Source organism: Macrobrachium nipponense, chromosome 6 (genome assembly GCF_015104395.2).
Source record: "Macrobrachium nipponense isolate FS-2020 chromosome 6, ASM1510439v2, whole genome shotgun sequence".
Classification (NCBI taxonomy): Eukaryota; Metazoa; Arthropoda; class Malacostraca; order Decapoda; family Palaemonidae; genus Macrobrachium; species Macrobrachium nipponense.
In genome coordinates, this window is record NC_061108.1 from 62,969,176 (window position 1) to 62,996,562 (window position 27,387).

At 38.8% G+C, this 27,387-nt stretch overlaps 1 protein-coding gene across 1 annotated transcript in view; it reads right to left on the reverse strand.

Annotated features, from left to right (window-relative positions):
* LOC135216338 (WD repeat-containing protein 19-like) overlaps window positions 1–27,387 on the reverse strand; it is a 927,827-nt gene that overhangs the window by 173,426 nt on the left and 727,014 nt on the right. Inside the window, 1 exon segment of the mRNA XM_064251544.1 lies at window positions 21,863–22,097. Coding sequence (XP_064107614.1) covers window positions 21,863–22,097 — 235 coding nt within the window.

A 27,387-nucleotide genomic window follows, 5' to 3' on the forward strand; every position in this document is an offset into this window, starting at 1 on the left:
ATATATGTATATATATATATATATATATATATATATATATATATATATATATATATATACATATATATATATATATATATATATATATATATATATATATATATATATATATATATATATATATATATATATATATATATATATATATATACACATATATATATAAATATATATATATATATATATATATATATATATATATATATAAGAAATAGGTCTTTTTAACCCTCTTACGCCGATTGGACGTATTAAACGTCGAGTCAAAATGTCTCCCGTATGCCGATTGGACGTATCATACGTCGGCTCAAAAAATTCGCGGAAAAAATACTTATAGGCCTACCAGCCGAAAACTTTTGTATCACGCTCCTTGGGGGATGCTGGGAGTTCACGGATCAAGGCGTTGTTTTGTTTACAATCGTTACGCAGGCGCGCAAGCACGAATTTCTTTCTTATCACACTAAAAAGTATCAGTGACACATCTCGGAAATTATTTCGTCACTTTGACATAATTTTTGCCCCATTTTAAATTATCCTTTACATGAAGTATTATATATGAAAATGTGCGCAATTTCATGTAAAATACAACAAAAAAATACTCATGATTGTAGCTTTTATCAGTTTTGAGATATTTTCATATAAATAACGATAAGTGCAAAAATTTCAACCTTCAGTCAACTTTGACTCTACAGAAATGGTCGAGAAACGCAATTGTAAGCTAAAATTCTTATATTATAGTAATATTCAATCATTTGCCTTCATTTTGCAACAAATTTGACGTCTCTAGCACAATATTTCGATTTATGGTGAATTTATGAAAAAACTTTTTCCTTACGTTCGTGCGATAACTGTTCCGATAAATTTTTTTGTGCGATTGTCCTAATGTTTGCACCCTTTTAAATTTGCCGTTACATAAAGTTTTATATATGGAAATGTGCGCAATTTCATGCACAATACAACAAAAAACAACCTATGGTTGTAGCTTTTATCAGTTTCGAAATATTTTCATATAAATAACGTTAAGTGCAAAAATTTCAACTTTCGGTCAACTTTGACTCTACTGAAATGGTCGAAAAACGCAATTGTAAGCTAAAACTCTTATATTCTAGTAATATTCAATCATTTACCTTCATTTTGCAACGACTTGGAAGTCTCTAGCACAATATTTCGATTTATGGTGAATTTATGAAAAAAAAAAAAAAATTTTCCTTACGTTCGCGCGGTAACTCTTCCGAAAAAATCAGAATTTTTTGTGCGATTGTCGAAATGTTTGCACTCTTAAAATTAGCTGTTACATAAAGTTTTATATATGAAAATGTGCGCAATTTCATGTAGAATACAACTAAAAATGATTGAAGGTTGTAGCTTTTCTCTTTTTCGAAATATTTGCATATAAATCACGATAAATAGAAAAAAAACCACGTTCGGTCAAATTTGACTCTACCGAAATAGTTGAAAAACGCAATTGTAAGCTAAAACTCTTACGGCCTAGTAATATTCCGTCATTTTTCTTCATTTTGAAACAAATTTAAAGTCTCTAAAACAATATTGTGATTTATTGTGAATTTTTGAAAAATATATTTACCTTCACTACGCGCGCCGATTCGCGGCCGCAAGTCTCCGAAATACGTACATCGCATTATCCTAATATTTGCTCCTTTTCATATTAGCCTTTTTATAGAGTTTCATATATCAAAATGTGCGCAAATTCATGAAAAACTACAATAAAAAATAATTGAAGTTTGTAGCTTTTTCCATATCCGAAATATGTGCATATAAAAAATATATATATATAAAAATTTCGACATTCAGTCAAATTTAACTCGTCCGAAATGGTCGAAATCTGCAATTCTAATCTAAAACTCTTACAGTATCGTAATATTCAATCATTTGTCTTAATTTTGAAACAAATTGGAAGTCTCTAGAACAATATTTAGAATTACGGTGAATTTTTGAAAATAACATTTTTTTACGTCCGCGCGTTACGAATTCGTACATCATTTTGTGATAATAAATTTTCCGGTGTTGATTCTATTGTTTTACTATGTATTATATATCAAAAGGATTGCAATTTAGTGTACAATACAACGAAAAAAAAGTAACTCGTTAGCTTTGACCGTTTTTTGCACAGCGTGATTTGAATACAATTATCTATGAATTTTTTTTTTTTTCTCGCTACCATATATCGCATTATTTACATATGATAATGATATTATTTTTCATTTCTGATGATTGCATACTAAACTTCATGCAATGGAAAAAAAATGAGCCAAAAATGAACTCTTAATCTTCAAAACTAAGCGCGCTGTGATTTTTTGAAAAAATTATTTTTTCCGCTTCCACGCTCACTCCAAACCGGCGCCGGCATACAGGAGAGATTTTGATTTTTAGGGCTTCGGCGTAAGAGGGTTAATATATGGACACTGTTGTGAATATAATTTAGCAATTGTGCAAGTGCATAGTCTAGTTTTGCTGCACTGGCACTGTGAAGAGGATTGCAAAATGTTAGTTCAGGAGATCAAAAAAGTGAATGTTGGAACATTTTTGTTGTCATCACATCTGGCTCCCACGGATTTCGTAACTCCAGATTCATCACTTTTGGGAGATGGCGCGATGTTGAAGACTGAGGAGGAAGGCATTATTAGGCCAGTTCGTCGCCTTTAATTTTCCCATACTAGCGGTGACTAAGAAAGATGGTTCCGTGCGAGTCTGTGTAGATTTCTGTAGATTGAATGAACGGACTATTCCTGACAGATATCCGGTCGTTTGTATGCTAGACCTGTTTGTTGAAATAGGGGGTCGAAATATATATTCAAGTATAGATCTTATGCAGGGGTTTTTGCAAGTTCCCCTTAATGAGGAATTAAGAAAATACACGGCTTTCTCATTGCCAAAGGGGCACTTCGAGTTTATGAAGATGCCTTTTTGTTTGTCAAGTAGCCCTATGACTTTTACACAGTTAGTAAATTCAGTTTTGCAAGAGTTATTGGGGAAGTCTGTGTTTGTATACATGGATGACATATTGATTGCTACGGACTCCATAGAGGAACATTTGGAAGTGCTGAGGGAAGTCCTTAGAAGGCTTAGATTAGCTGGCCTTAAGGTCAGATTGGGAAAATGCGATTTCTTGAAGAAACAGATAGTTTGTTTTGGGACATGTCTTTTCAAAGGAAGGTGTTAGAGTTAATGATGATAATGATTATATAGTTAAGGCTATTGCTGATTTTCCTGTCCCTGAGTCTATGAAGCAAGTCCGTTCCTTCATCGGGATGGCTGGCTTTTTTAGATGGTTTGTAAAGGGTTTTTCTATTCTGTCAGCTCCCTTAACGGACGTTTCATGGGATGGTGTACAGTTTGCATGGGGCGAATCTCAACAGTTAGCTTTTCAGAATATTAAAGATGCTTTAGTAAACCACTGTGTTGAAGTTCCCACATTTTAGTCTGCCGTTTACCCTAGCGACGGATGTCATTCAAAACGGCATAGGTGCCTGCCTTACACAGAAATTAGATGGCAAATTTCATCCTATTGCTTTTAATATTCATAAAGAAGCTTTTGCTGTGGTTTCTAGCTTAGTTCATTTAATGATGTTGTTATCAGGTAACAAAGAAGTTCTTATGGTTCATAAGCCGTTGTTGGATCATTCTAATAAGCCAGATCTTTCTCCTAAGAGGCCTAGATGGTTTTTAACAATTAAAGATTTTGATGCCAAGCTTAGATATATTGAGGGAAAATCTAACATAGTTGCTGATGCCCTCAGCCGGAGTTTTTATGAGGACGGTTCTCAGATTTGTTGTATAGCTGGTGATTCCATAGAATGGGATATTGGTTTCATACAGTGCAAAAATGATGAAGATGAGGTTTTAGCTGATGCCCAGGCTTTCCTTCGAGGGGAATTGGTTAGGAAAGGATATAAGTTACCTTTTGCTGGGTTAGAGTTGGGCTAAGGCCCCACCGAATCCGTCGCGGCGCGTCGCGTGCGTCCAACACGGCTACGCGTTTTGTGCGTTTCGATCAACTGTTATAGTTCAAACACGAGTGGCCCCACAAAGCGCATGAGTGTGCGTGGCGTCAGGTGCGTTACCGGACTAGACGCGCAAGGAACAAAAGATTTTGTTTTTAGCCGCACGTGGACATGCATCTCCGAACTGGGGTCCGCATGAAGGAAGAAATTGTGGTAGACCTACAACACCTGCATTTGAACCACCTGCCCAACTTTTGAGTTATAATCAAATGTGATGATTTGTGGTTATGATAAAGGATTAAAGTATTTTTTTATTACATTCTAATGGATACATTTATGTAAATATCTTTGTTTCAGAAGTTCCTGTATCAAAGTGTTCAGTTCACACACAATTCTACATATCTTAATTTTTGTATTAAATAAAATAAAGTGCAACTTTAATTTCGAAATCAGTAATCCTTCCCTCAGAGTTACTACAAGTTTCTTACATTGATACGGATCTTCTGTAATTGGTATCAAATTTTGATATTCGAGATATAATGTCCTCATGAATTAAGTCAAAGGTTTTCGGCGGCATCCGACAATATTAAAAAAAAACTTGTCTGGACGCTATCGTAACTTATGAAAGAGTTTTGCATATTCTCCACTCTTTCCTCATCTAAAGTTATGTCATAAGTCCAGATTTTCCTACTGTTCAACCCCTCTAATTTGGTTGACAGCACCGAGTCAGAGGAAAACCTCTCGCTCTCCCTTCATAATGGCAAGTACTGCTGAAGTTTGAATTGTCCGTCTTATAACCGTCACTCGTTTGTCTGGTTGGGCCACACGCGCAGAAGACGGATACGCTTGTAGACGGATAGCCGTGTTGGACACACGCGACGCGCCGCGACGGATTCGGTGGGGCCTTAGGCTTAGAGGTTAATTTGTTAGTCAGGAAGGTCAAATATAAGCTGCAAAGCAGTAATGATAAAGGGGTACGACACAGATTGTTGTTCCGAAGAGTTTGATTCCTATGGTACTCAGGATTGTTAATTGTGAATTTGGTAGCCCACATTTGGGGATTGAGACGTATCATGAGATACACACGAAATATTTTTGGAAAAACATGGCTTCTTCTGTTGAAGATTTTGTTAGGTCTTGTGCTGTATGCAATGCTTGTAAGCCAGCGAAGATTACCTCTTGTAGGTTAGGTGCATTTCCTCTGCCATCAAGGTCATTTCAGAGAGTCAACATGGATGTTCTTGGGAATTTTTGTGAGTCTAGATACAGTTACAAACATCAACTTCTTTCAGGGTTGGATTTGTCGTTACGATATCGGATAATGAGAGGGAATTTGTGAATAAGATTTTAGAATGCCTTGCAGAAGTTATGGGGACAAAAAAAGGTGATCAGTGTCCCATATAGACCAGAAGCTAACATGTGTGAAAGAGCCAACAGGAAAATTTTAGAAGCGCTACGGGTTACTGTAAGGGGTAATGACGTTAACTGGGATCGGTATAGGTATAATAGCACAAGTCTGGCATAGCATTAATATTATGGTTAGTGATACAATAGGTATGTCTCCGACAGAAGCATTGTTTGGTCATCCAGCAAGAGCCGCGTTTGATTTATTGTCCATACTCGCTAATTGTGATGATACAGTTAGGTTTTGGTCTCTACGGCTAAAGATAGGTATATGCGCCTTAGCAGAAATATCGAATCCAAACCGCAAGAGATGGTTGACAGAAGTAATTTAAAGTCAGTTAATGATAATATTGCTGTTGGTGACAATGGTTTTGTGAAAGTCAACGTCCATAACCAGCTTAACTATAAACTAGGTCCTAAGTTTATCGAGGTTGACGCACATATCTAAGATTCAGAAGACAACGTAATTATGTTCAGATATAAATATTTTGTATTTTTATTTTCTTCGTGCAGAAATTTGGTTTTGGGTTATGGGCTATTGTTACACACACTCTCTCTCTCTCTCTCTCTCTCTGTAAGCATCAGTGATGACTTGGTGAGATTTAGTCAGATTCCTTTGTATATTATTTACCCCTCGAGTTTTTTTTTCTTTTCAGTTGATCTGTGACATGTATAGGGAATTTTGATGGTTTGGGGAACAGTTTTATTTATCTTTTTATTTTTTTTTGGATTACCCTGTTTAGAGGTATTATAATGATTTGGGGTAATTGTTTTTTTTTATTTCACATGTGGGTAATGATGAAATGGAGGGGAATATTTTTATTATTTGGGTGGCATTGATAATATGGTGGTAATGTGAGTGGTGTTTAAATAATTATTGTTGGTTTTTGTGCCAAGTCACAATTTTGAGTGCAAGTTTCCCGTAACGACAAGTGAATGATGTTTATGATGCTGTTTTAGCTGATGAAGTTTTTTGACCCAGGTACATTGTTTGTCCAGTTCTCAAGACAGGCATTTTCTTTCTTGGATACTAGTTGAGGTCAGCAGAAAGCTGTTGCTAGTACTGTGTCTACGAATTGTGGAATACTGAGGTGATTGATGACATGTCTTTGTTTATTGATGACAGATAATGGATTTTCAGGACTCTTGTTTTAGTTAGTCTTCGGCCTAAGTTTGGTTTGCATTTGCCGTTTTCTATGGTTGATGTTTCCATAGTATGTGACATAGCTTCGAAAATCTTTATTTAGATCAACATGATGTTGAAGTCTTTAGAGTTTTTGTTTTTTGCCTCTGCATACAGTTTTTTCCCCTGGGGGAGAAAGTTTATTGTTGGATTATAATAAACTAATTTGATCTTTTTGTGGTGGGTCATTTTCTTGGATGTTGGAGACGTTTGTCAGTTTGTGGTTTAATTTTAGCAGTTTGGTGTTTTTCAGGGAGTTGTCGATTTTTGCTAGATTTTCAGTATTGTGGTGGTGACTTATTATTCGGTGAGTTTATATTTTGCATTTATCATTTGGTTTTTCTTTCTTTTGGAGTTTATGAATTGTTTTGGTGAATTCAGTCGTTGGTTTCCTTTCATGACGCCGTGAGTTCGTTGAAAAGTGATTTGGTATATCCAATTTTTGGGCACATTGGTTTTACTTTGGTAATGTTAGATGAGGAATTTCTCAGTTGATGGTTTTTTAATTTTTGGGAGATTTTTCTTTGCTGTTTAGTGACAGTTATACTTGCAGTAGCAGATTATTTGCAGTGACAGAAAGTTAGATCTAGAGTTGATATCTTGTCTGGTTGACTGAAGACATAACTGACTTACGGTATACACCAGTTCTTCAAGGGTGTCTTCACAGAGTATCCTCTGCGAGCCACGATTGATGCAGTTGTAATATGGGAGCAGTTCACCGATTTAATGATGGTCTCCACTCCTTCAAGTCTTCAGTTTTCGAGAGGAACCTTGTCAGATGACGATCAGCAGCACGTCTACAGGTGGCACGTCATCACATGCAGTATTTCATTTTGAGGAATTAGCCTGTGCCGAGGATTTGCATGTGCCATACTCAACATAGGCTTCTGCAACCACAGGCCATCCATGAGCCGGAAATCCTGGAAGTTCAGCTAAGAAGGAAAATACGTTGGCAAAGAAGTTTTCTTGGTTACCGTATGGACTAGTATCCTTCATATTTTAGATTTTTATTTTTGGGGGGAGCCAGCCCAGTGTTTTTTTTCTAATTTTATACAAACTATTTTGTAAGAATTATAGCTGGGCAGGAGCCAGCGAGAGTAGGTAGCCCGAGCTCCTGTTATATATTCAAATTACGCTTTTTGTTGACCTTTAGTTGACAGACGGATGTGGCGATCAATGACATTCTTTGTAACAATAGATATGCTCTTTGTTAAGAAGAATCTACTGTCTCAGAGGGCACACTGACAAAACCTGAGTTTGCATGGAAGATTTCTCGAATGATGTGTTCGTGTGTGCATCTGTTTCTGTGGGTGGAACCAGTGAGATATAAGTTTTATTAGAAATATATTACTTTTATATCAAGGAAAATATAGAATGTAGAAAATCTGTCATTTTGGGAATCTCCAAAGTTACAAACTAAGTTATGAGTGTCGTCACGAATTTTTCCTGTATAATGAACTAGTTCGTATATGTCAGTGACGTCATCTAAAGGGAGTGGTCTTACGAGAATGTTCGTTCGTTTGTAGTCAAGTTTTACCTCCTCTGTAAACCTTTTTCCACATAATTTTTGAGGCACTATCCACCCAGCTTTGCCGTGGAGATGAAGGGTGCATGACAACCACACAATACTTTAAACATGGATATTAGAGGTAAGAGTTGTTGAAAACTTTTATTAATGAATTCCCTTTCAGTATCTCAAACTATTTGAGATGACATGTGAAGTGGCAGAGAACCTTTTCCTTCTCATGAGGTATTCATGAGAAATTATTTTCTGTACTGTTTATGAGATTTATTATTTTTATTGGTGACAAGTGCTAATAAGACATATTTCTTTCTGACAGGAACTCTATTAATCTGTCACTCTGTCGGCCTCTGTAAGCCAAATTATTACTGGTACAGGCGGTCCCCGGGTTACGACGGGTCCGGCTTACGACGTTCCGAGGTTACGACGCTTTTTCTTAAATATTCATTGAAAAATCCGCCCTGGGTTACGACGCTGACACTTCCGACGCTCCGAGTTTACGACGCTTTTAAAAAACACATACTATGATAAGAATCCTTTATAGTTCAGCACAGTTTCTCTCTCTCTCCTCTCTCTCTCTCTCTCTCTCTCTCTCTCTCTCTCTCTCTCTCTCTCTCTCTCTCTCTTTGTATTTTCCGACGAAAATAATCACTAATTAGTGTATTTTGATGTTTATTTTCATGACTAAATACATTTTTATAATACAAAAATGATTTACTAATTTTCAAATATTAATTTTGATTAATACTGTATTAGTAAGTTTAATAAGTTGAAATGATATCACATAATAAAAATAATAATTCTCTCTCTCTCTCTCTCTCTCTCTCTCTCTACTACAAAGATGTATGTTTTTTTGTATGATAAATAAATGATTTACTATTTTCAAATTTTAATATTAATTTATACAGCAATAATATCAATTCATTAAAGAAAATACCATAGTGAATTAGTAAAATTTTAGCTTATATTTAAAAAATTATGGAAGAATGAAGGAAATCCCAGTCTTCTTCAAGTAACTTCCAGTAACCTTTTCTCGAGATCCAGGTACTAAAACTGTCAGATATATCAAGTTCTGTGACAGCCAGGAGGGGGAAGAGCTGGGGGAAGAGCTGCAGTGTTGAAATCACGTGGGTCCCTGAAATTTTCCCCCCTCCTTCTTCCCCCTTCCTCTCTCTCTCTCGCTCTCTCTCTCTCTCTCCGTCGCTCTCTCTCTCTCTCTCATTTACTGAGACTCGAGATTTTTTATGTACTTGTACTATTTGTTTTTAATACTTTCAAATAATAATAATAATAATAATAATAATAATGATAATAACTGTAATTACAAAATTCATATGTGATAGTATTTTAAAGAAATACAATACGTACTAATCTATCCATGTCAACTTTTAATTAAGGAACTTCTCTCTCTCTCTCTCTCTCTCTCTTCTCTCTCTCTCTCTCTCTCTCTCTCCCCTCCGCCCACCCTCTCCCTCTCCTCTCTCTCCTCCTCTCCTTTTGCCACACAAGATAATAATGTGTCATAGTGGTGACTCCCTCCCTCTCTTTCGCTTGAAGGTTATAAGTATTTTTTGAGAGAACAGAGAGAGAGATAAACACTCTCTCTCTCTCTCTCTCTCTCTTTTACCGAGATGAAAGAATTTTTATGGTACTAGTATGTAAAATGTTTATTGATAATTTCAGTTATTTACTAATAATAATAATAATAATAATAATAATAATAATAATAATAATAATAATAATAATAATAATAATAATAATAATAATAATAAAACTTTAATTACAAAATTCATAATGGTCGTATTTTAAAGAGATGAAAATGACCTTTCCATTTCACTTGTAAGGATAATTCCTCTTTCTTACTGAGATGAGAGAATTTTTATGGTAGATGCACGTGTTTATTATATTTTCAAATAATAATAATAATAATAATAGAAGTAGTAATAATACATAACTAATTTCAAAAGAAAATTCTTCCCTTTGTCTTTTTCTGTATCAATTCAACTCCAGTGACACTCGGAGCTTAACAATGCCATACAATGGTCAACGAATTTAATGGTTTTATGTAATCTCTCTCTCTCTCTCTCTCTCTCTCTCTCTCTCTCTCTCTCTCTTCTTACTGAGATGAGATCATTTTCATGGACATGTATGTAATAAGTTTATCATTAATATTTTCCAATGATAATACTATTAACTGTAAGTACAAAATTCATATCTGAGTATTTTAAATACAATAATCATTTCATTTCTCTCTTTTAAATACTGTAAGGACAACTCTCTCTCTCTCTCTCTCTCTCTCTCTCTCTCTCTCTCTCTCTCTCTCTCTCTTCTCAGCAAAAGAATTGATAGACAGACAAACATAATTGCACAGTCCTCTCTTTCTCTCTTCTCTGGAGAAATATATGTATTTATGGGAGGGGGAAAAAGTTGCCTACAGACGTTATTTCTCTCTCTCTCTCTCTCTCTCTCTCTCTCTCTCTCTCTCTCTCTCTCTCTCTCTCTCTCTCTCTCTCTTGTATTTTAATGAAAATATACAGTAATTTGTGAATACACAGTGTTGCACATGAAAAAAGTAAATTAGTGATAATTTTAGAGATACGGCCCTAAGAAAAATTGCAAATTAGTGAAATTTTCCCTATGAACATGTTTTCAAGAACATCGTTCCGGCTTACGACGATTTTCGGGTTACGATGCGTCTTAAGAACGGAAACCCCGTCGTAACCCGGGGACTGCCTGTATTGATAATTCATAATGGTGTTAAAAGTGTTGAAGAGACTAATTGATTTACTGCATGACTTCAATTTTTGTGGAATTAATATGTTGGAGTATGGAGAGAAGTGTGTCTTTTTATTTATTTTTTTTTTATTTGTGGGAATGGTTCAGTCACCCGGGATCTAATACTAGATCTAGACAGTCCATTTTCTGTGTCAGAGTTCAATCAACGATTTTGGAATTTCATTTGATTATCTTTCTAGCCGTCTGGCGATAGTTAAAATTTTCTTTTTCTTTTAAGGAAATATAGTTATTTTTGTAGTTCAGAGTTTAATTCAGTGGCCAAATTAATTTTTGCATATGTCTTGTGAGTTGATTAGAGATTTCCAGTAGGTCACGTTACCACATTCAGTTTAGTGCCTCCTTTAGTTGTACATATCTCATGAGTGTGTTTTCAGTCTATTTTTCTTTTGAGTTGCTAAGAATCGACTTTGAGGAATTCAGTTTTTTATAGTTGTGGTTTGTTGTGTAGTTGTGTAGTATGTTCAGTTTTCTAGCACTCACAATTTTGTGTGAGTGGTGTTAGGTGGACAATTTTTAAGTCGGAAGTTGTTGAATTTGGAGATAATTCTTTATTAGTTCATGACAAGGGTTCATAATTAGTTTTAATTCACCCATGACATGACTGAAATACCACCTACTTACACCACTTCTTGTATTCTACATGGTGGTATCGCCAGAGATCATCTTCAGCAGCTGGAAAAGAATGCAGACTGGTGTGGGGACCATACGGTTTCGCCTTTATAGGAGAATCCACAACCTTTTCAGATAGTGATGAGAATGGTTTTACCAGTAGCCATCATCTGCAAGGAGGTGTTCAGCTGGTTACTGAAGATCTCCATGCAGCACAAGCATAATGAGCACAAACATGTCATTCGTGGGCCATACAGGAGATCACGACATTTTCACAAACACATGTGCAAGTGGGCTGTTCACATGTGCAGGTGGGCCGAGCTCCTATTAAGGAAAGATTGGAATGTGAACGTTGTTATGAATAATTTGATTCATAGTCTTACTAATGCATCTGACATGTATATAGCGAAGGTTTTTGTTTTCATTGTATCAGCTATTTGTTTGCCCACAGACTGAGCAGAGATTCGTTCACATATTAAAGTTGTAATTTATCGTTTCACGAACGTTCACACCCCCTCTTGATCACTTCTTGATATGTGACTTGAACCATGGAGACAGTGTTCTTTGTGTGGTTGGATAATTCCATTTGCCAGGTGATAGCTTTATTCATTGGTACATTCTAATCAGGTTTCAATCATATTTTATTGGTGTGACTCAGTAGATTTTTGGCATATATATATATTATATATATATATATATATATATATATAATATATATATATATATATATATATATATATATATAATTTCTGGGCTCAGTTCGTGTCGCTTCGTGAAATAATCCCTTAAGTTCATTATTTCTAGGTAAATGATACTAACATTACCAGAGAAAAAAATAAAAATAGGGGGATGTCAGAGTAACTGACTCGCTCACCCTAAATAAAAAGAGGGTGTCGGTATGGTGCTGGGGCGAGTGAGACCACTACCACGAACCTCTTGTCATTTAGAATTCTCCTTCATCAAAATCCCCCTCCCTGAGAGAGCTGACACACGGCCGGCGCCAGCAACTACTACTACACATCCTCCCACGCCGACCGCAGCGCCTCTCGTGGCCATCCTTTACGTAAGCGAACTTCCGTACGCACGTGTCTGCCATTGCTCTGTGTTTTTGTGCACTTTTGGATTAAGTTTGCCTTCAAGATGGAACTCCAAGCTATCGCTGCAGCTAAGTTAAGTACCCCGAAAGGTTATACACTAATTTTAGCCAGCCAGGAGCTGTTTTAACCGTTTTTTAGGTCCTATAATAGTCATCCTGGTCTGGCGCCTGGCTCGCCTTGCCGGCTCGCCTCGTGTTTTGGTTAGCTACTTCGGTCTCCCATACCGTGGTAACTATTCCTTGTATATATATATGCCTTTATCATGAGATATTTTATACGTGGTATGGAAGGTTCTGCTTCCTTTCTATTGCTTTACATCGTACTATTCGGAAATCCTTTGCCTGTGCCTTTAGCTTAGTGTTCATGCATGCATGTTCCTTTGTCTAGGTGTTTAGGCATGTGGGCTCTTTTATTTTTTATTTATATTATGGCTATATTGCTCTTTAGTCCAGCCATCCTGGCCGTCGCCCTCCGTTTTACGTATCAGCAGAGGACAGCTCCCGAGTTGTTAGCACGTCCCCCTTTGGGAAGACTAGCCTACTTCTCCTGGACGTCCCTTCTTTTTCTCCCACTCGTGATTTCCTTCTTTTCTTTTTATTATGATGTAATTATTTTGGGTTGCATGTTAGGGGCGATCAGTTTTGCCTGGGCTATGTTTTGTTGCATTTATCGCCTCGTGGTCCACCTGCGCTCGCGTCGGGCCAGCTGATCGCCCTGGTCCCAGTTCAACCCCCCCCACCTCCTTCCTCCCACGTGGAGGGAGGGTTAGTCCTCGCTCGCTCACGGTCGCTATGGCAACCATCCGGGCACCCCTCCCCTCTTCCTCCCTACCTGGGGGGATACGGGAGTCACGGACTTGGGGGGGTCCTGTGTTGGACCGGTCACGTTTTCTATGAGCTTCGGGGAGGTCCCGGTGTGTTCAGGTCGGGTTGGCCACCCTGCCAGCTCGCGTCGGGCCTTCTCCGGCGTTCTATGGTTAGATCTCCTATTCCCTCCCCTTTGTTACATGTATAGCTGGCTCTGCCAGCTCTTTGGGGGGGAATAACGGAGTAGGCCTTACATGCTTCCCCTGTATATGTTTGTTGTAGTCTCTTTCGTTTTTCCGGCGGAGCACCCGCTCACCATCCGTGTGCTCCATGGGTTGGCGGAAGGGTTCTACAGCGGAGCTAGGCTCCGCATACATTGTTATTTGTTTAGTATTAGTTTTATTTTGTTAAACTTTATGGATAATCTTCTCACGTTCTCCGCTGTGTTGTCCCCCCACCCCGGTGTACTAAATGTGTATGAGCAGGTATCTGGCTTGGCGGAAATCTTCGCTCCGGTGTACCGGAGTTTTTCAAGCCAGTTTACTGAGTCCTACGGACTCTCTCACACGGATTACAGGAGAGGGTTATGCCCAAAAATTATTTCACTCCGGCATGCTGATACTTATGTATCTGTTCACTTACAGGCTACCAACTGTCGGGAGGTAGGATGTAACGCCGTCCTGCAGGACCCTTGCGGTCATGAGGTCTGCCGGACCCATGCTCCCTGTGCTGACCGCCATAATGACTTGATAGTGTGTCACCATGAAGCCTGATCCATTTGCTACGAGCTAGTGGAACAGTTTTCTACCGGAGTAAGTATATACGGCATAGGTATCATCTCTGTTCTTGGTATATACTGTCAGATAATTTTGTGTAAAATTGTATACATGTGACTTAGAGTCATAAGTGTTAATGATACGTATATCTTCGGGGCTTCGTTGTAAGGACTACAATGACCCTTTATTTCAGGCTACCGCCGTGAAGGACGCCGCGTTGGCTACCCTGAAAGCCTGGGTAGGTGGTTTTGGAAGGAACGTGTCGAAGGGGCAGCCGTACATTTTAGACAAGAGTATGGCTGTCCGCATCTTCCCAGGCGGTAAGTCGACCGGCTATGTCGACCCTGTTGCGGCAGCTCCGGCTATAGCTGCCATCCAACTGCAAGTGGCGTAGGCCTTGACGGAGGAGGGAGCCCTAGAGATCACGGAGGACGTTGCCACCCTGGACCTTAACGTGGAACCTATGACGGTAGGGGAAGGTGAGTTGATGGTTGAGGTAGGTTTGTTGGGCGCTCAAGGGCTTCCCTTGGGCGCATCTGGACCTTCGTCTCCTCTCCCTTCTTCCACTTCTTTCCAAGGTTTTTCTGATTCAGAAATTCTGGCTAGGACGTCTTCCGCCTCGGTTGTTCCTAAAGTGAAAGGACAACGCGAGCAAAAAACCCTTGAGAGGTCGTCTTCTAAGAAGACTTCGGCCTCATCATCTCATAAGTCTCCGGCTCACCATCCCGGAGCAGAAAAAGTGAAGTCATCCTCTTCTTCGCACTCTAAAGGGTCTAGGGGCAAGTCCTCTAAAGAGAAGGTCCGCGCTCCCGCCGAGCCAGTACCCTCAACGTCCACCGGAGCTCGTCTGAAGACCCCTGCTGCGACCAGTACCTTTGGCCCCTTCGATCCTGACTCCTTTACAGCAGGGGTGTTGCAACAGGTGGGGAACATGGTGGGGACCATGATGAATGACAGGCTTGATCAAATGCTTGCCCAAATCTCCACCTCGTTTGCACAATCCGGTCAGTCGATCCAGAACATCTCGTATCGGCTGACGAACCAGGAAAACTTGCTGGCTGGCCTGAGGGAACATCCCCCAGCAGTTCTTCCTCTGGCAGGCGCCGGAGTAACCCAGATGCCGGCCTACGACTCTCTTCCCTCATTCACCATGAGTAATCCTTGGAGGGTAGCAGCCTTCGCACCCTTCAAGAATGGAATGATCTCGATCCCGGACTGTGGAACTCGTCGCATCGAGGACTTAGAGTTCCACCCCGCCGATCTTCAACCACCTTTTATGGGGTATGCTAGATTGACGGAGGCAGCAGCTAGATTGACGGAGGCAGCACTGAACAGAGAGGACAAAATCCCAAAAGAGACTGTAATTTACAGTCGGGAGCAAGCCCAGAGGGAATGGGTGAGGTGCCTTGAAGAATGGGACTGTACCAACACCAAACTTCAGGCATTCAAGAGCCTGTTCACAATATTTGTGACGGAAGAGGAGACACCACTCCCCTTCACCACAAAAATTGCGGAAGTAACTATCCAGGCCGCCATGAAAGAAGAGCCTCTCCCTCAACTGACAGAGTCGGACCCGACGTCCCCACTCTTCCCAGCTTCTGAGGACCTCTGGGCTGACCTTCCAGCTTCTTTTACGGTCGGGAAGCTCAAACCGGACTGTGCTATCGAATAGTTCGGGGAGAGACTCCCAAGACTACCGGACAACCTGATCCAAGCAGAGTTCTACGCAAGGATCAGGTTAGGGAGGACCCTTAATGCCTTAGTAATGACAGAGGTTGCCGCCATGACATATGGTATGGAGCCTCTGTTTAAGCTTCTAGCTAAGGCTCAGACGCAGACCGTACAGTCTGATCTGTACGACTTCGTAGTGGCAAGATGAAACTGCAGGAAACATGTCCTGCAGGAAGCCACCTTAAGGCATGAGCCTAACAAGCTGCTTTCGTCTTCGATCTGGGGAGCTGACCTCTTCCCTGAGTCTGCTGTAAACGAGGTCCATCACCAAGCGACCAGGCTCAACCAGAAACTTAGGGTCCACTGGGGACTTTCTAGCAAAAGGAAAGCAGAAAGCACCCCCTCTGGTTCTAAGAAATTAAAGAAACCTAGGAAGTTCCCAACCTTCCAGGCACAACAGCAATAACAGTTCATCCAAGCAGTCCCGGTATCACAATCCGTGCGACCGTCGACTTCCAAGAACCAGAGCCAGCCCATCCTCCTGTTGACGTCCCAGAACCAGCCCTCGACCTCCTAAACTGTTTCCCCAGCCTTCAATCCTGTGTTCGAAGGCCAGGCGTTCCAAGCCATCAATAGGTTTGGAAGGGGAAGCAGAGCTAGGGGTACATTTCAACAGAGGGGTGGCGGAAGGGCACCCAACAGGGGGAGACACTTCCGTGGAGGGCGCGGAGCACGTCCTACACAGACCCAGTGAGAACCCTCAGGTAGGAGGGAGGCTGTTCCTCTTCCGACACCGGTGGGGATTCAGCAATTGGGCACAAAGCATTGTGTCCAAAGGGCTGGGATGGAGTTGGATCAAGGGTCCTCCTCCATCCAAAACATTCCTTCAAATACCAACAAAGGAATTGACAGAGTATGCACAAGAACTCCTTCAGAAAGGGGTAGTATCAAGAGTCAAACATTTAAAGTTTCAAGGACGCTTGTTCAGCGTGCCAAAGAAAGGCTCAACAAAACGAAGAATAATCTTAGACTTGTCCCGTCTAAACTTATTCATTCGTTGCAACAAGTTCAAAATGCTGACTATCTCGCAGGTGTGGACCTTACTTCCCCGTGGGGCCGTCACCACCTCTATCGATCTTACAGAGGCACTATCATATCCCAGTCGCAAGACACTTCCGCCCATATCTAGGCTTCAGGCTAGGAGACCAGGCATTCTCTTTCAAAGTGATGCCCTTCGGGCTGAACGTAGCCCCCATGGTATTCACGAAAATAGCGGAATCAGTGGTCCAACAACTGAGATCACAAGGGATAATGGTAGTAGCGTACCTCGACGATTGGCTCATTTGGGCAACAACCGTCGAGGAATGCCTCAAAGCCACAGACAAAGTAATTCAGCTTCTGGAACATCTGGGGTTCCAAATAAACAAGACCAAATCCAGGCTAACGCCGGAGTCTAGTTTTCAGTGGCTCGGCATTCAGTGGGACCTGAACTCCCACACTCTGTCAATTCCATTGGTCAAAAGGAAAGAAATAGCCAAGTCAATAAGACAATTCCTCAAATGCAAACAGACGTCAAGGAGAACCAGGAAAGGATCCTAGGTTCCCTCCAGTTTGCGTCAGTCACAGACGTTCTGTTGAAAGCAAAATTGAAGGATATAAATTGAGTTTGGTGCTCAAGAGCAAATGTCAAATCTCGAGACAAGTTGTCAGTAATTCCGCCGATTCTTCGCAAATGTCTCCACCCCTGGGCGAAGTCCAAGAATCTGTCCAAATCAGTTCCTCTCCAGTTCCCTCCTCCGGCGTTGGTTATCCATACGGACGCCTCTCTAAGCGGGTTGGGAGGATACTCCCAATTCAAGAAAGTTCAAGGGACTTGGTCGCCTCAGTTCCGCCGGCTTCACATAAACGTATTGGAAGCCATGACAGTTTTCCTCACTCTGAAGAGGCTTCTACCAGCCAAGAATTCCCATATAAAGCTGGTTTTGGACAGCGCAGTAATGGTACACTGCATCAACAGGGGAGGATCCAAGTCAAAGCACGTAAACTATGTCATGATAGCCATTTTTTCTCTAGCAACCAAGTACAAATGGCATCTATCCTCCACTCATCTGGCGGGAGTAAGGAACGTGATAGCAGACGCCCTGTCTCGATCAGCTCCTCTAGAATCGGAGTGGTCCCTGGACAAGCGCTCATTCCAGTGGATATGCCAAAGGGTCCAGGTCTCCAGGTGGATCTTTTCGCATCTCAAGCGAACCACAAGCTCCCTTGCTATGTGGCCCCCAACCTGGACCCTCTGGCTTATGCCATAGACGCCATGTCCATAGATTGGAATCAGTGGAGGAAGATATACATCTTTCCTCCAGTGAATCTTCTATTGAAAGTCCTGAGCAAACTCAGGACATTCAAGGGACAATAGCTCTAGTAGCCCCCGGATTGGCCCAAGAGCAACTGGTACCCTCTCCTCCTGGAATTGGGTCTCCGACCTCGACGGATTCCCAATCCCAAACTATCTCAGTCAGTACAAATGAGGACTGTGTTCGCTTCCTCAGGAATTCTCAAAACCCTAACTTTATGGACTTCATGAAGTTTGCGGCTAAGAGAGATGCAAATATTGATCCCCAAAATATCCTTTTCTTAGAATCAGATAAGAGGGAGTCAACTTTACGCCAGTACGATGCTGCTGTTAAGAAACTGGCAAATTTCCTGAAGGAAACAAAAACCCAAACCATGACAGTTAATTTAGCTATATCCTTTTTCAGATCCCTGTTTGAAAAAGGTCTAGCAGCTAGTACTATTACCACTAATAAGTCAGCTTTAAAGAAAATCTTCCAGTTTGGCTTTAAGATAGACTTAACAGACTCCTACTTTACGTCTATTCCTAAAGCCTGTACTAGGCTCAGACCTTCAGAAAGGCCTACTTCAGTTTCATGGTTCTTGAATGACGTTCTCAACTGGCTTCAGATACTGACAACGATTCATGTAACTATCTAATGTTATTAGGAAAAACATTATTTTTACTAAGCCTGGCTTCAGGAGCCAGAATATCAGAACTGTCGGCCCTTTCCAGAGCCTCTGGGCATGTAGAATTCCTCCCCTCAGGAGAAGTCTTACTATCTCCAGATCGTAGCTTTTTAGCAAAGAATGAGGACCCCTTAATGAGATGGGCCCCTTGGAAGGTCCTCCCTCTTCCACAAGACCCTTCTCTTTGTCCGGTGACGACCTTACGAGCCTATCTGTCCAGGACATCTAGATCCTCAGGCCCCCTCTTTATGAGGGAAAAAGATGGCACTATTTCAATAAAAGGGATTAGGCAACAAATCCTGTATTTTATCAAACAAGCCAACCCTGATTCACTCCCTAAAGCCCATGACATCAGGGCAGTAGCCACCTCTATTAATTACTTCCAACATATGAATTTCGATGAATTGAAGAAGTACACGGGCTGGAAATCGCCGACAGTTTTTAAACGTCACTACTTAAAATCCTTGGAATCTCTTAAATTTCCGGCAGTGGCAGTGGGAAACATAGTTTCTCCTGACACTGCTCAGTAGTTGTAGTCGAAGATCCATATCTCCTTTCTACCTGCCTCACTAACAATTCACCTAAACTTACCGTCATGTTCAATTGGGTTCTTCAGCCTTAGCTGCCTAAAAGGGTTACATATAGTGATGTGCCCCTTATTTTTTTGCTAGGGACACTCACAATTGTAAATATTGATTACTAACTGTGACTATTTATTGTCATTCTCCCTTATTTTTTTGCTAGGGAGACACACTCATATGTATGTTAAGATATTTAAACATGTCACTTAAGAACTGTAGTGAGTTATCCTCTCTTATTTTTATGCTAGAGAGTCTCACTTGTACATATTATTTCATAAAATCTAGTTCTAAGTCATCATAAGTTAGTTTAAGTCTAATTTTAAGTCCAATTATATGTTTTAAGCTAGCATTCATTATATTAGGTTAAGTTAACCTTAGTTATGATAACTTGTAAATTTTTCAACTAGATTATATTCATTTATTTTAATTTCTTTCGTTTTATTGAGACCGTATTTTATTTTCCAATCTTGTGCTAATTCTCTGGTACTATTTCACGAAGCGACACGAACTGAGCCCAGAAAAGGGATTTTGACGAAGGAAAAATCTATTTCTGGGCAAGGGTTCGTGTCGCCCAGTGAAATACCACCCTGTTTTCCCACCCTTGCGCCCAAGATTGGCATCTAACTTCAAGGATGGCCACGAGAGGCGCTGCGGTCGGCGTGGGAGGATGTGTAGTAGTAGTTAATGGCGCCGGCCGTGTGTCAGCTCTCTCAGGGAGGGGGATTTTGATGAAGGAGAAAATGACAAGAGGTTCGTGGTAGTGGTTTCACTCGCCCCAGCACCATACCGAAACCCTCTTTTTATTTAGGGTGAGCGAGTCAGTTACTCTGACATCCCCCTATTTTTATTTTTTTCTCTGGTAATGTTAGTATCATTTACCTAGAAATAATGAAGTTAAGGGATTATTTCACTGGGCGAGACACGAACCCTAGACCCATAGAAATAGATCCTTAGTCATCTATATATTATATATATATACTATATATATATATATATATATATATATATATATATATATAGATATAATATATATATCTATATATATCTATATATATATATATATATATATATATATATATATATATCTATATATTATATATATTATATATATATAATATATATATATAGATATATATATATATATTTATATATTATATATATATATATATATATATATATATATATATATATTATAGATATATATATAAATATTATATTATATATATATATATATATATATAGATATTATTATATATATATATATATATATATAATATATATATATATATATATATATATATATATGGTCTGTGTGTGTAATAAAGGCAATCATAAATGTAAGTAATGTGCATACAAAATAAGTGCAAGTAATGCCAAAATAATTTACATCCTTTTCAGATGGCAGTCCTGAATAGCTTTCACATATTCTTAATATTGTCCATGCTAATATTAAGTGGAAAGTTAATTTATAAGAATGTTCATCTCTTCTGTATGTATATTAAATATTAGAACGTAAAGTGTTGTTATAATACAATACAGATAACAAAATCAGATAGTAAATAAAACTTTTGAATAATGTATATATTAGTATTAGGACAGTGTTATTCAGCCTATAAATATATTTTGATTAAATTTTGACAACTTTCTTCATGAAGGAATGGTGCAAAGGTAAATATCTATTACATCGGGAATCGATGGAACACACAATATGTGCGAATTTTTCTGAAGGTTCCAAGAATGCTGTGAAGGAACCAAGCTGAAATTTTCAGAGCTTTGTTGACCTGGCTACTTTTTTTATGAAATTATCTTTAATAAGCCCTAAGCGCAAGAGCGCGCGCACACACACACACACAAAGATTTGGTTGAAATTTTCATTAGATTTTAAATGTGGTTATATGAAAATGCAGTACAAAGCAGCAGCTGCTTGCTTAGTATAAAATTATTGGACAACAATGCACAACAGACTAGCATGTAACGTACATATGTATTTTTTTATATTTTATTATTCCCAGCTCTACTTTTCTATTTGTAACCTAATTTTATTACCTTACAAGCCCCTCCTATGTACTATGAATGAAATAGCATGGTAAATTACAAGAAAGGGATGTAAGAGTAAGACAGATTTTCACATTGATGCTTCAAAGCATCTGGAGTTTGGTGTAGACTATAACTGTGTCTTCATTGCTTAATTTAATGGATTTCTTAACATATCAGGAGACCCGACGTACAAAATATCCATTAAGTTGAAGTGCCAGTGTATTTTTTAAAAGTACCTTTCTATAAATGTGACATAAAAACATAAAGTGCAGATAACATGAATTAAAATAAATAAACATCCTCACACGCAAGTTTACATGTTAATCCACTGTTAAAAAATGATTTTAAGTACATTTCATGACTTCCAGATACCAGTAAATTGAATTTACAAATAACTAACCTTTTGGTAGTTTCCTGCCAAATAATAGAACTTCCCGGACAAGAAATGATTCCGTTCATTGTCAAAATGTAAGGCAACACTGTTATAATCCTCAGGAGTTGCATCTGACCCCAGAATCTCTGCATAAAGTTCCATTTTCCCATGAGTTCGAGCAAGTTGAAAAGCTTCATCGGTGCACTTGGAGAGAACAAGAAACTGAATTGCTGAACTGTAATCATTCAAGCGTTGGAAGAATCTGCAAGCAAAAGAAGTATCATTACAAGAAAATGTAGCCAGTGCCTATAAGTTCTATATCAAATGAACTACGTACACCTTTATCATCCAGCAGTGACATTGTCATGGATGAAAAGCCTGTAGTTTCCTCTCATTTTGGTGGCAGTTTCCAGTAACCAGACTTACAGGGCAAACTGCTTATCTCATACATACAAAGTCATCAGTAATGTTTAAATATCATATCTATGCATCTTGAACAGTATACATGAGATTTGTATTTATATGACCGATTGAAAGGTAAAATGGGGATTCAGGTCTTTGGAAACAATATTTACGGGTAAATTACATCTAGCTTTCCAGAAAAGAGTAATTTATTCAAATCAAGAATACCAAAGAGACATTCTTAACATTCACTATACATAATAAACCACTGTTGATGTATTTGGGGGTCGTTAAAAAATTAACATGATTTGCTTCATATTTTTTGTAGTCTTCATATTTTCTTGCCATGCAAAATGAATATATTAAAACTGTACATAGTTTTCTATGATTTACTTTTACAGAGAGCATAATATTTATACCAACCAAATGTATAATTGGGAAGCTGACAAAGTGTCTCAGCTTCACTATCATTGTGTGTGTTCATTAACACCCTCTGGTTATTGCTACCCTTTCCCTGGTCCTTGTGAATTAACCAATGGCTCATTCAAAACTGGTTCTGTTCGAGTACATAAACCAGTTTTGAATGAGCCATTGGTTAATTCACAAGGACCAGGGAAAGGGTAGCAATAACCAGAGGGTGTTAATGAACACACACACAATAACAATGAAGCTAAGACACTTTGTCAGCTTCCCAATTACACATTTGGTTGGTATAAATATTATGCATTTTGTAAAAGAAAATCATAGAAAACTATGTACAGTTTCAATATATTAATTTTGCAGGGCAAGAAAATATGAAAACTAAAAAAAATATGAAGCAAATCATATGTTAATTTTTTAACGACCCCCAAATACATCATCAGTGCAGTTTGAATTTGTACTCCAGTAAGAGTTTGACTAATTTTGCTGTTAGCTTCCTTTCTTTAATAACAGCCATGCTGTTTCATGCATATAGCTGAAGGACATAAAGCATTCAGATTTGCTACTGCTTTGAATACAGCAGTTGTGTCGAGATGTCCCTTGTGCTTCAGTAAATGAATTCTTTTTAAGAATCTAAAACCGTGATAGTTGTGCTCTTTATTACAACATCACGAGCCATTATGGATTATATTTTCAACTATATCTTTGCCTGGGTCTTTAAGTTCTCAGGGCTATTGTTATGCTAGTGATGTTTACCACAGCTTACCCAGCTCAACAAACTTTAGCCCTCTCTAACAATTATGCAAATAAGAAAGAAGCTGATCTCTTGTTTTAACTCTTAACAATTACTTTACTTTTATTTTAAGAAATAAAAAGTATTGCAGTTCACTATTCAAAGTAATTAACTGTATGTACTTATGTCAAACACTCCCAAGGTTTTGCAACTATCAGTAGTTTAAACACACGTTGAAAGATTTCAAAACTTTCAGTGGTATGTCAAATTTCATGCATTCATCTTAAAGACTGGGGAACAGTTTTGTGACTTGGATAAAATTAGCCGTTTTGTTACTCAGTTGTTAGAGTGGAATACGATCTACCCAACTAGAACCAAAAGACTGATGACCGAGATTAGTGGCAGGTCATGAACGAGACCTTTTGATGACTGAGATCAGTCCCATTCAGCAAATGGGATAAAGGTTTGACCAAAGAACCCACATCTAATTCTTGCCAGTAGTTCCAATCTTCCTGATAGACACAAAGATGGAAGAAAGCCCCATCACTGACACTGATGGATCCAATGGAGAAAATTATGGGCATGTTTCTTGTCCCTACCAGGTCAAAAAGTAAACCGTGGCTAGGGTAACACGAATACATATGCTGTTAGTAATTATTCCTGAAAAGGGGAATAGGGTAAGTTTTATAAAAGTCGCATTTACCTCTTACACGAGATGTATGTTGCTTAGAAGGACTGGAGCTACCTAAAGTGTTCATGGCAGCCTGACCAATTGCAACATCTAACCTTTTGGTCATCTACCTAGTTAATAAGGTAGAGAATAGATGCCTGTTCATAATATCGGAGGACCTCAACACTTACAGTCTGAGGTATGTAGATTTAGAACTGATGGCCAATTTGCAAGCATGAAAAGTCAGTTCCTGCATATAATTGCAAGCATGAAAAGTCAGTTCTTGAATATAAACCTGTCATTTATGGATTCTCCAGGACACAGTCAAATAGCATGTAAGCTTCTGAAAAGTGTTTTTGCCTACTTGCTGCTACTAGTACATCCCTCAGTCAATTCTCACTAGATCATGAGACAACACAAGCCAGGGCTAAAATTGCAGATGATGAGATGAGCAGCCAGCCCACTGGTAAAACCAAATGGTAGAAAAGGGGAAAATCTGTGAAGTAGCCATAAGTTCTTCAAAATCTACTCCTTAGCCACAGCTGTAGGTAACTACAACCCTAATCATTATCCTCAGATTTTACAGTAAAGTAAGGGTCAGTTGCTGAAGCCACTCTGGCAGGTTTTGGCTTCCTCTTTAATACTATAACTTCACATATCCAGTTTAATGCCTCTCTGAAAAGTTCCTCATCCTGCTGAAGTCACTCGAAATCTACTACACCATCTGACAGTTACTCTAATCCCAAGATGTTCCCCAGAATGATTGCTTTGTGTTGAAATCACATCCAAGGATTTCAAAAAAGTAGAAATGTAACATATCCTTGTAAATCTAACTGTATCTGTTGTTGTAGAATTAATGGTTGCTGCTGTGCAAAGCTTTACAGAAAAGTACTAGACAAAGTAGGTGCTATCACTGCTGCTCAAGATGTAGCTAGAAAAGTAAGGATAAGAGCACTCTTTCTCAGTTATATCATCTCTTGTCTCCATAAAAAGCTTGTAATCTTGAGGAGGTTACCTTAGTTCTAGATACAATTTCTGTAACTGGAAGCATTAAATAGCTTAAGACAACATTCTCAGAAGAGCATGATAAAGACATCTTTGAAATTGTGGAGAATTCATTACTTTCCAAACAGAAATAATGGGTAAAGCTTGTGTGTGCATCTTAATTGTATCTTGAACATGAGAGTATAACTATTCTTACCATGAAGTTGGCTCACAATCCTGTAAAAACCAGGTATTAGAAGGGGAGAGCTACTTAACCTGAGGTAAGAGGAAAGTGACCTGGCTATCTGTGATTGCTTAATTGTAGGAAACATCGTTCTCGAGGGACTAGGAACATGGCCAGCTTATAAAGAAAGATGTGAAGGAGCAGCAGGCTTGAAAAATTCCCTTACAGCAACAGATGCAATCAAGGGATAACTTGCAAGATATTGAATACCTACAAGTGCAGCCTGAGAGTGAAAACCATGTATATAAGTAGGGGCTTTTTTCAACATCTGTTCAGGCAAGTGCAGGGAAGACCATGACTCAGGTAACATTGGTACAAATGACAAGTACATCTACCTAGTTAACAGGCACAACAATTGATATAGTTTTCTCCATGTAAAAGCTCTTGTCACCAACAATAACAATGGCTACAGGGAATATGAGCTCACATGCATGAGCAACTGGGGGATGAACCTCCACGTAAGTAGCAAAGGTCTTCGACCCACATGATAGTGATACTTTCCTTCAACGAGAATAGGAAAAGATCATTCATCCATACCCAATGAAAAAACTAAATCATCAGGTTAATCTTACAACTGTTTATGCAAACCATTTTTCAGTAGTTTGTAAGAGGTGGAAAACAAATCACCCTTTAATTTTTTTTATTATTGTCCTCCTGTAAGTAGTTGCTGTCGCCAAAGAAGAGGTATCTCAGCACAGACTTAGAAGACATAGAATTAGAGGGGCCATCAGGAGACAGCCACAGGTGATGCACCTCCATCAAGCTGCTAGAGAACACTTACTGTGCCTCCTCTTATTCTGCCACTGCCATTGGTCGTAAGTTTAAAATTCACATACAAGGCAGTTCGTGCATACAAACCTGTCCTCTACACCTTAAAGAGTACCTCTTCTCCAATGCTAGGTAAAAACTGTTCCACTATTTACCAGATATTCCAAAAAAATTTCTTCTGAGTTGTTATAAAAAGATAAAATAATGTGCTAACAACTTGAAGCAGTTACACATTTTATGATATCACACTTATTTTATGTTTTAATGGAAAATAAAACACGAAACCACTAGAAGGATACTCAAGATAGGAACAAAATGAAAATACTAAAGTAAATTCAAAAGTAATGTGAGCATGAGAATGCAAAAATTCTGGGAGCAAACTAAAATGGCGCACCTTAGCTGACAAACATACTTGGAATGATCTACCCACCACTGGAGAGAAATTTTGTAAGCTAGAAAATGAACTGGGACACATCTAAGGCTACCATACAGTAATTAAATCAATTCCAAGAGATACTCGTACAAGGTCCTCTCCAAATTATTCATTCTGAACCGCATCATATTTAAGCTTAAAAATGACAATCACCCAATAGCTACATCAGATCCTAAATGGTTACTAGAACAATAGAGTATCGCAGCCGTGACGTCGCAGGTCACATGTTGGGCACCTGGCTGTTTTCGTTCAGTAAGAAATGAAAAGGCCCGGATTTCAATTGCCCATGAAATCGTTAATATATGGGAGTTAGCATTTAGACCCATACAATTTGATTAACCCTTTAACGCCGAAGGGGTATAATAAAAATCGTCTCCCGTATGCCGGGGGGGGGGGGGGGGGGGGGGGGTCGGAGTGAGCGCCGAAGCGGAAAAAATATATTTTTTTTAAAATCACAGCGTGCTTAGTTTTGAAGATTAAGAGTTCATTTTTGGCTCCTTTTTTTGTCATTGCCTGAAGTTTAGTATGCAGCCATCAGAAACGAAAAAAAATATCACTATCATATATAAATAATGCGATATATGATAGTGTGAAAACAAAATTTCATATATAATTGTATTCAAATCGTGCTGTGAGCAAAACGGTTAAAACTAACGAGTCAATTTTTTTTCGTTGTATTGTACACTAAATTGCGATAATTTTGATATATAACACATTGTAAAACGATTAAAGCAACACAGAGAAAATATTATCACAAAATGATGCATGAATTCATAACGCGCGGACGTAAAAAAATGATTTTTCAAAAATTCACCATAAATCCAAATATTGTTCTAGAGACTTCCAATTTGTTTCAAAATTAAGATAAATGATTGAATATTACTATACTGTAAGAGTT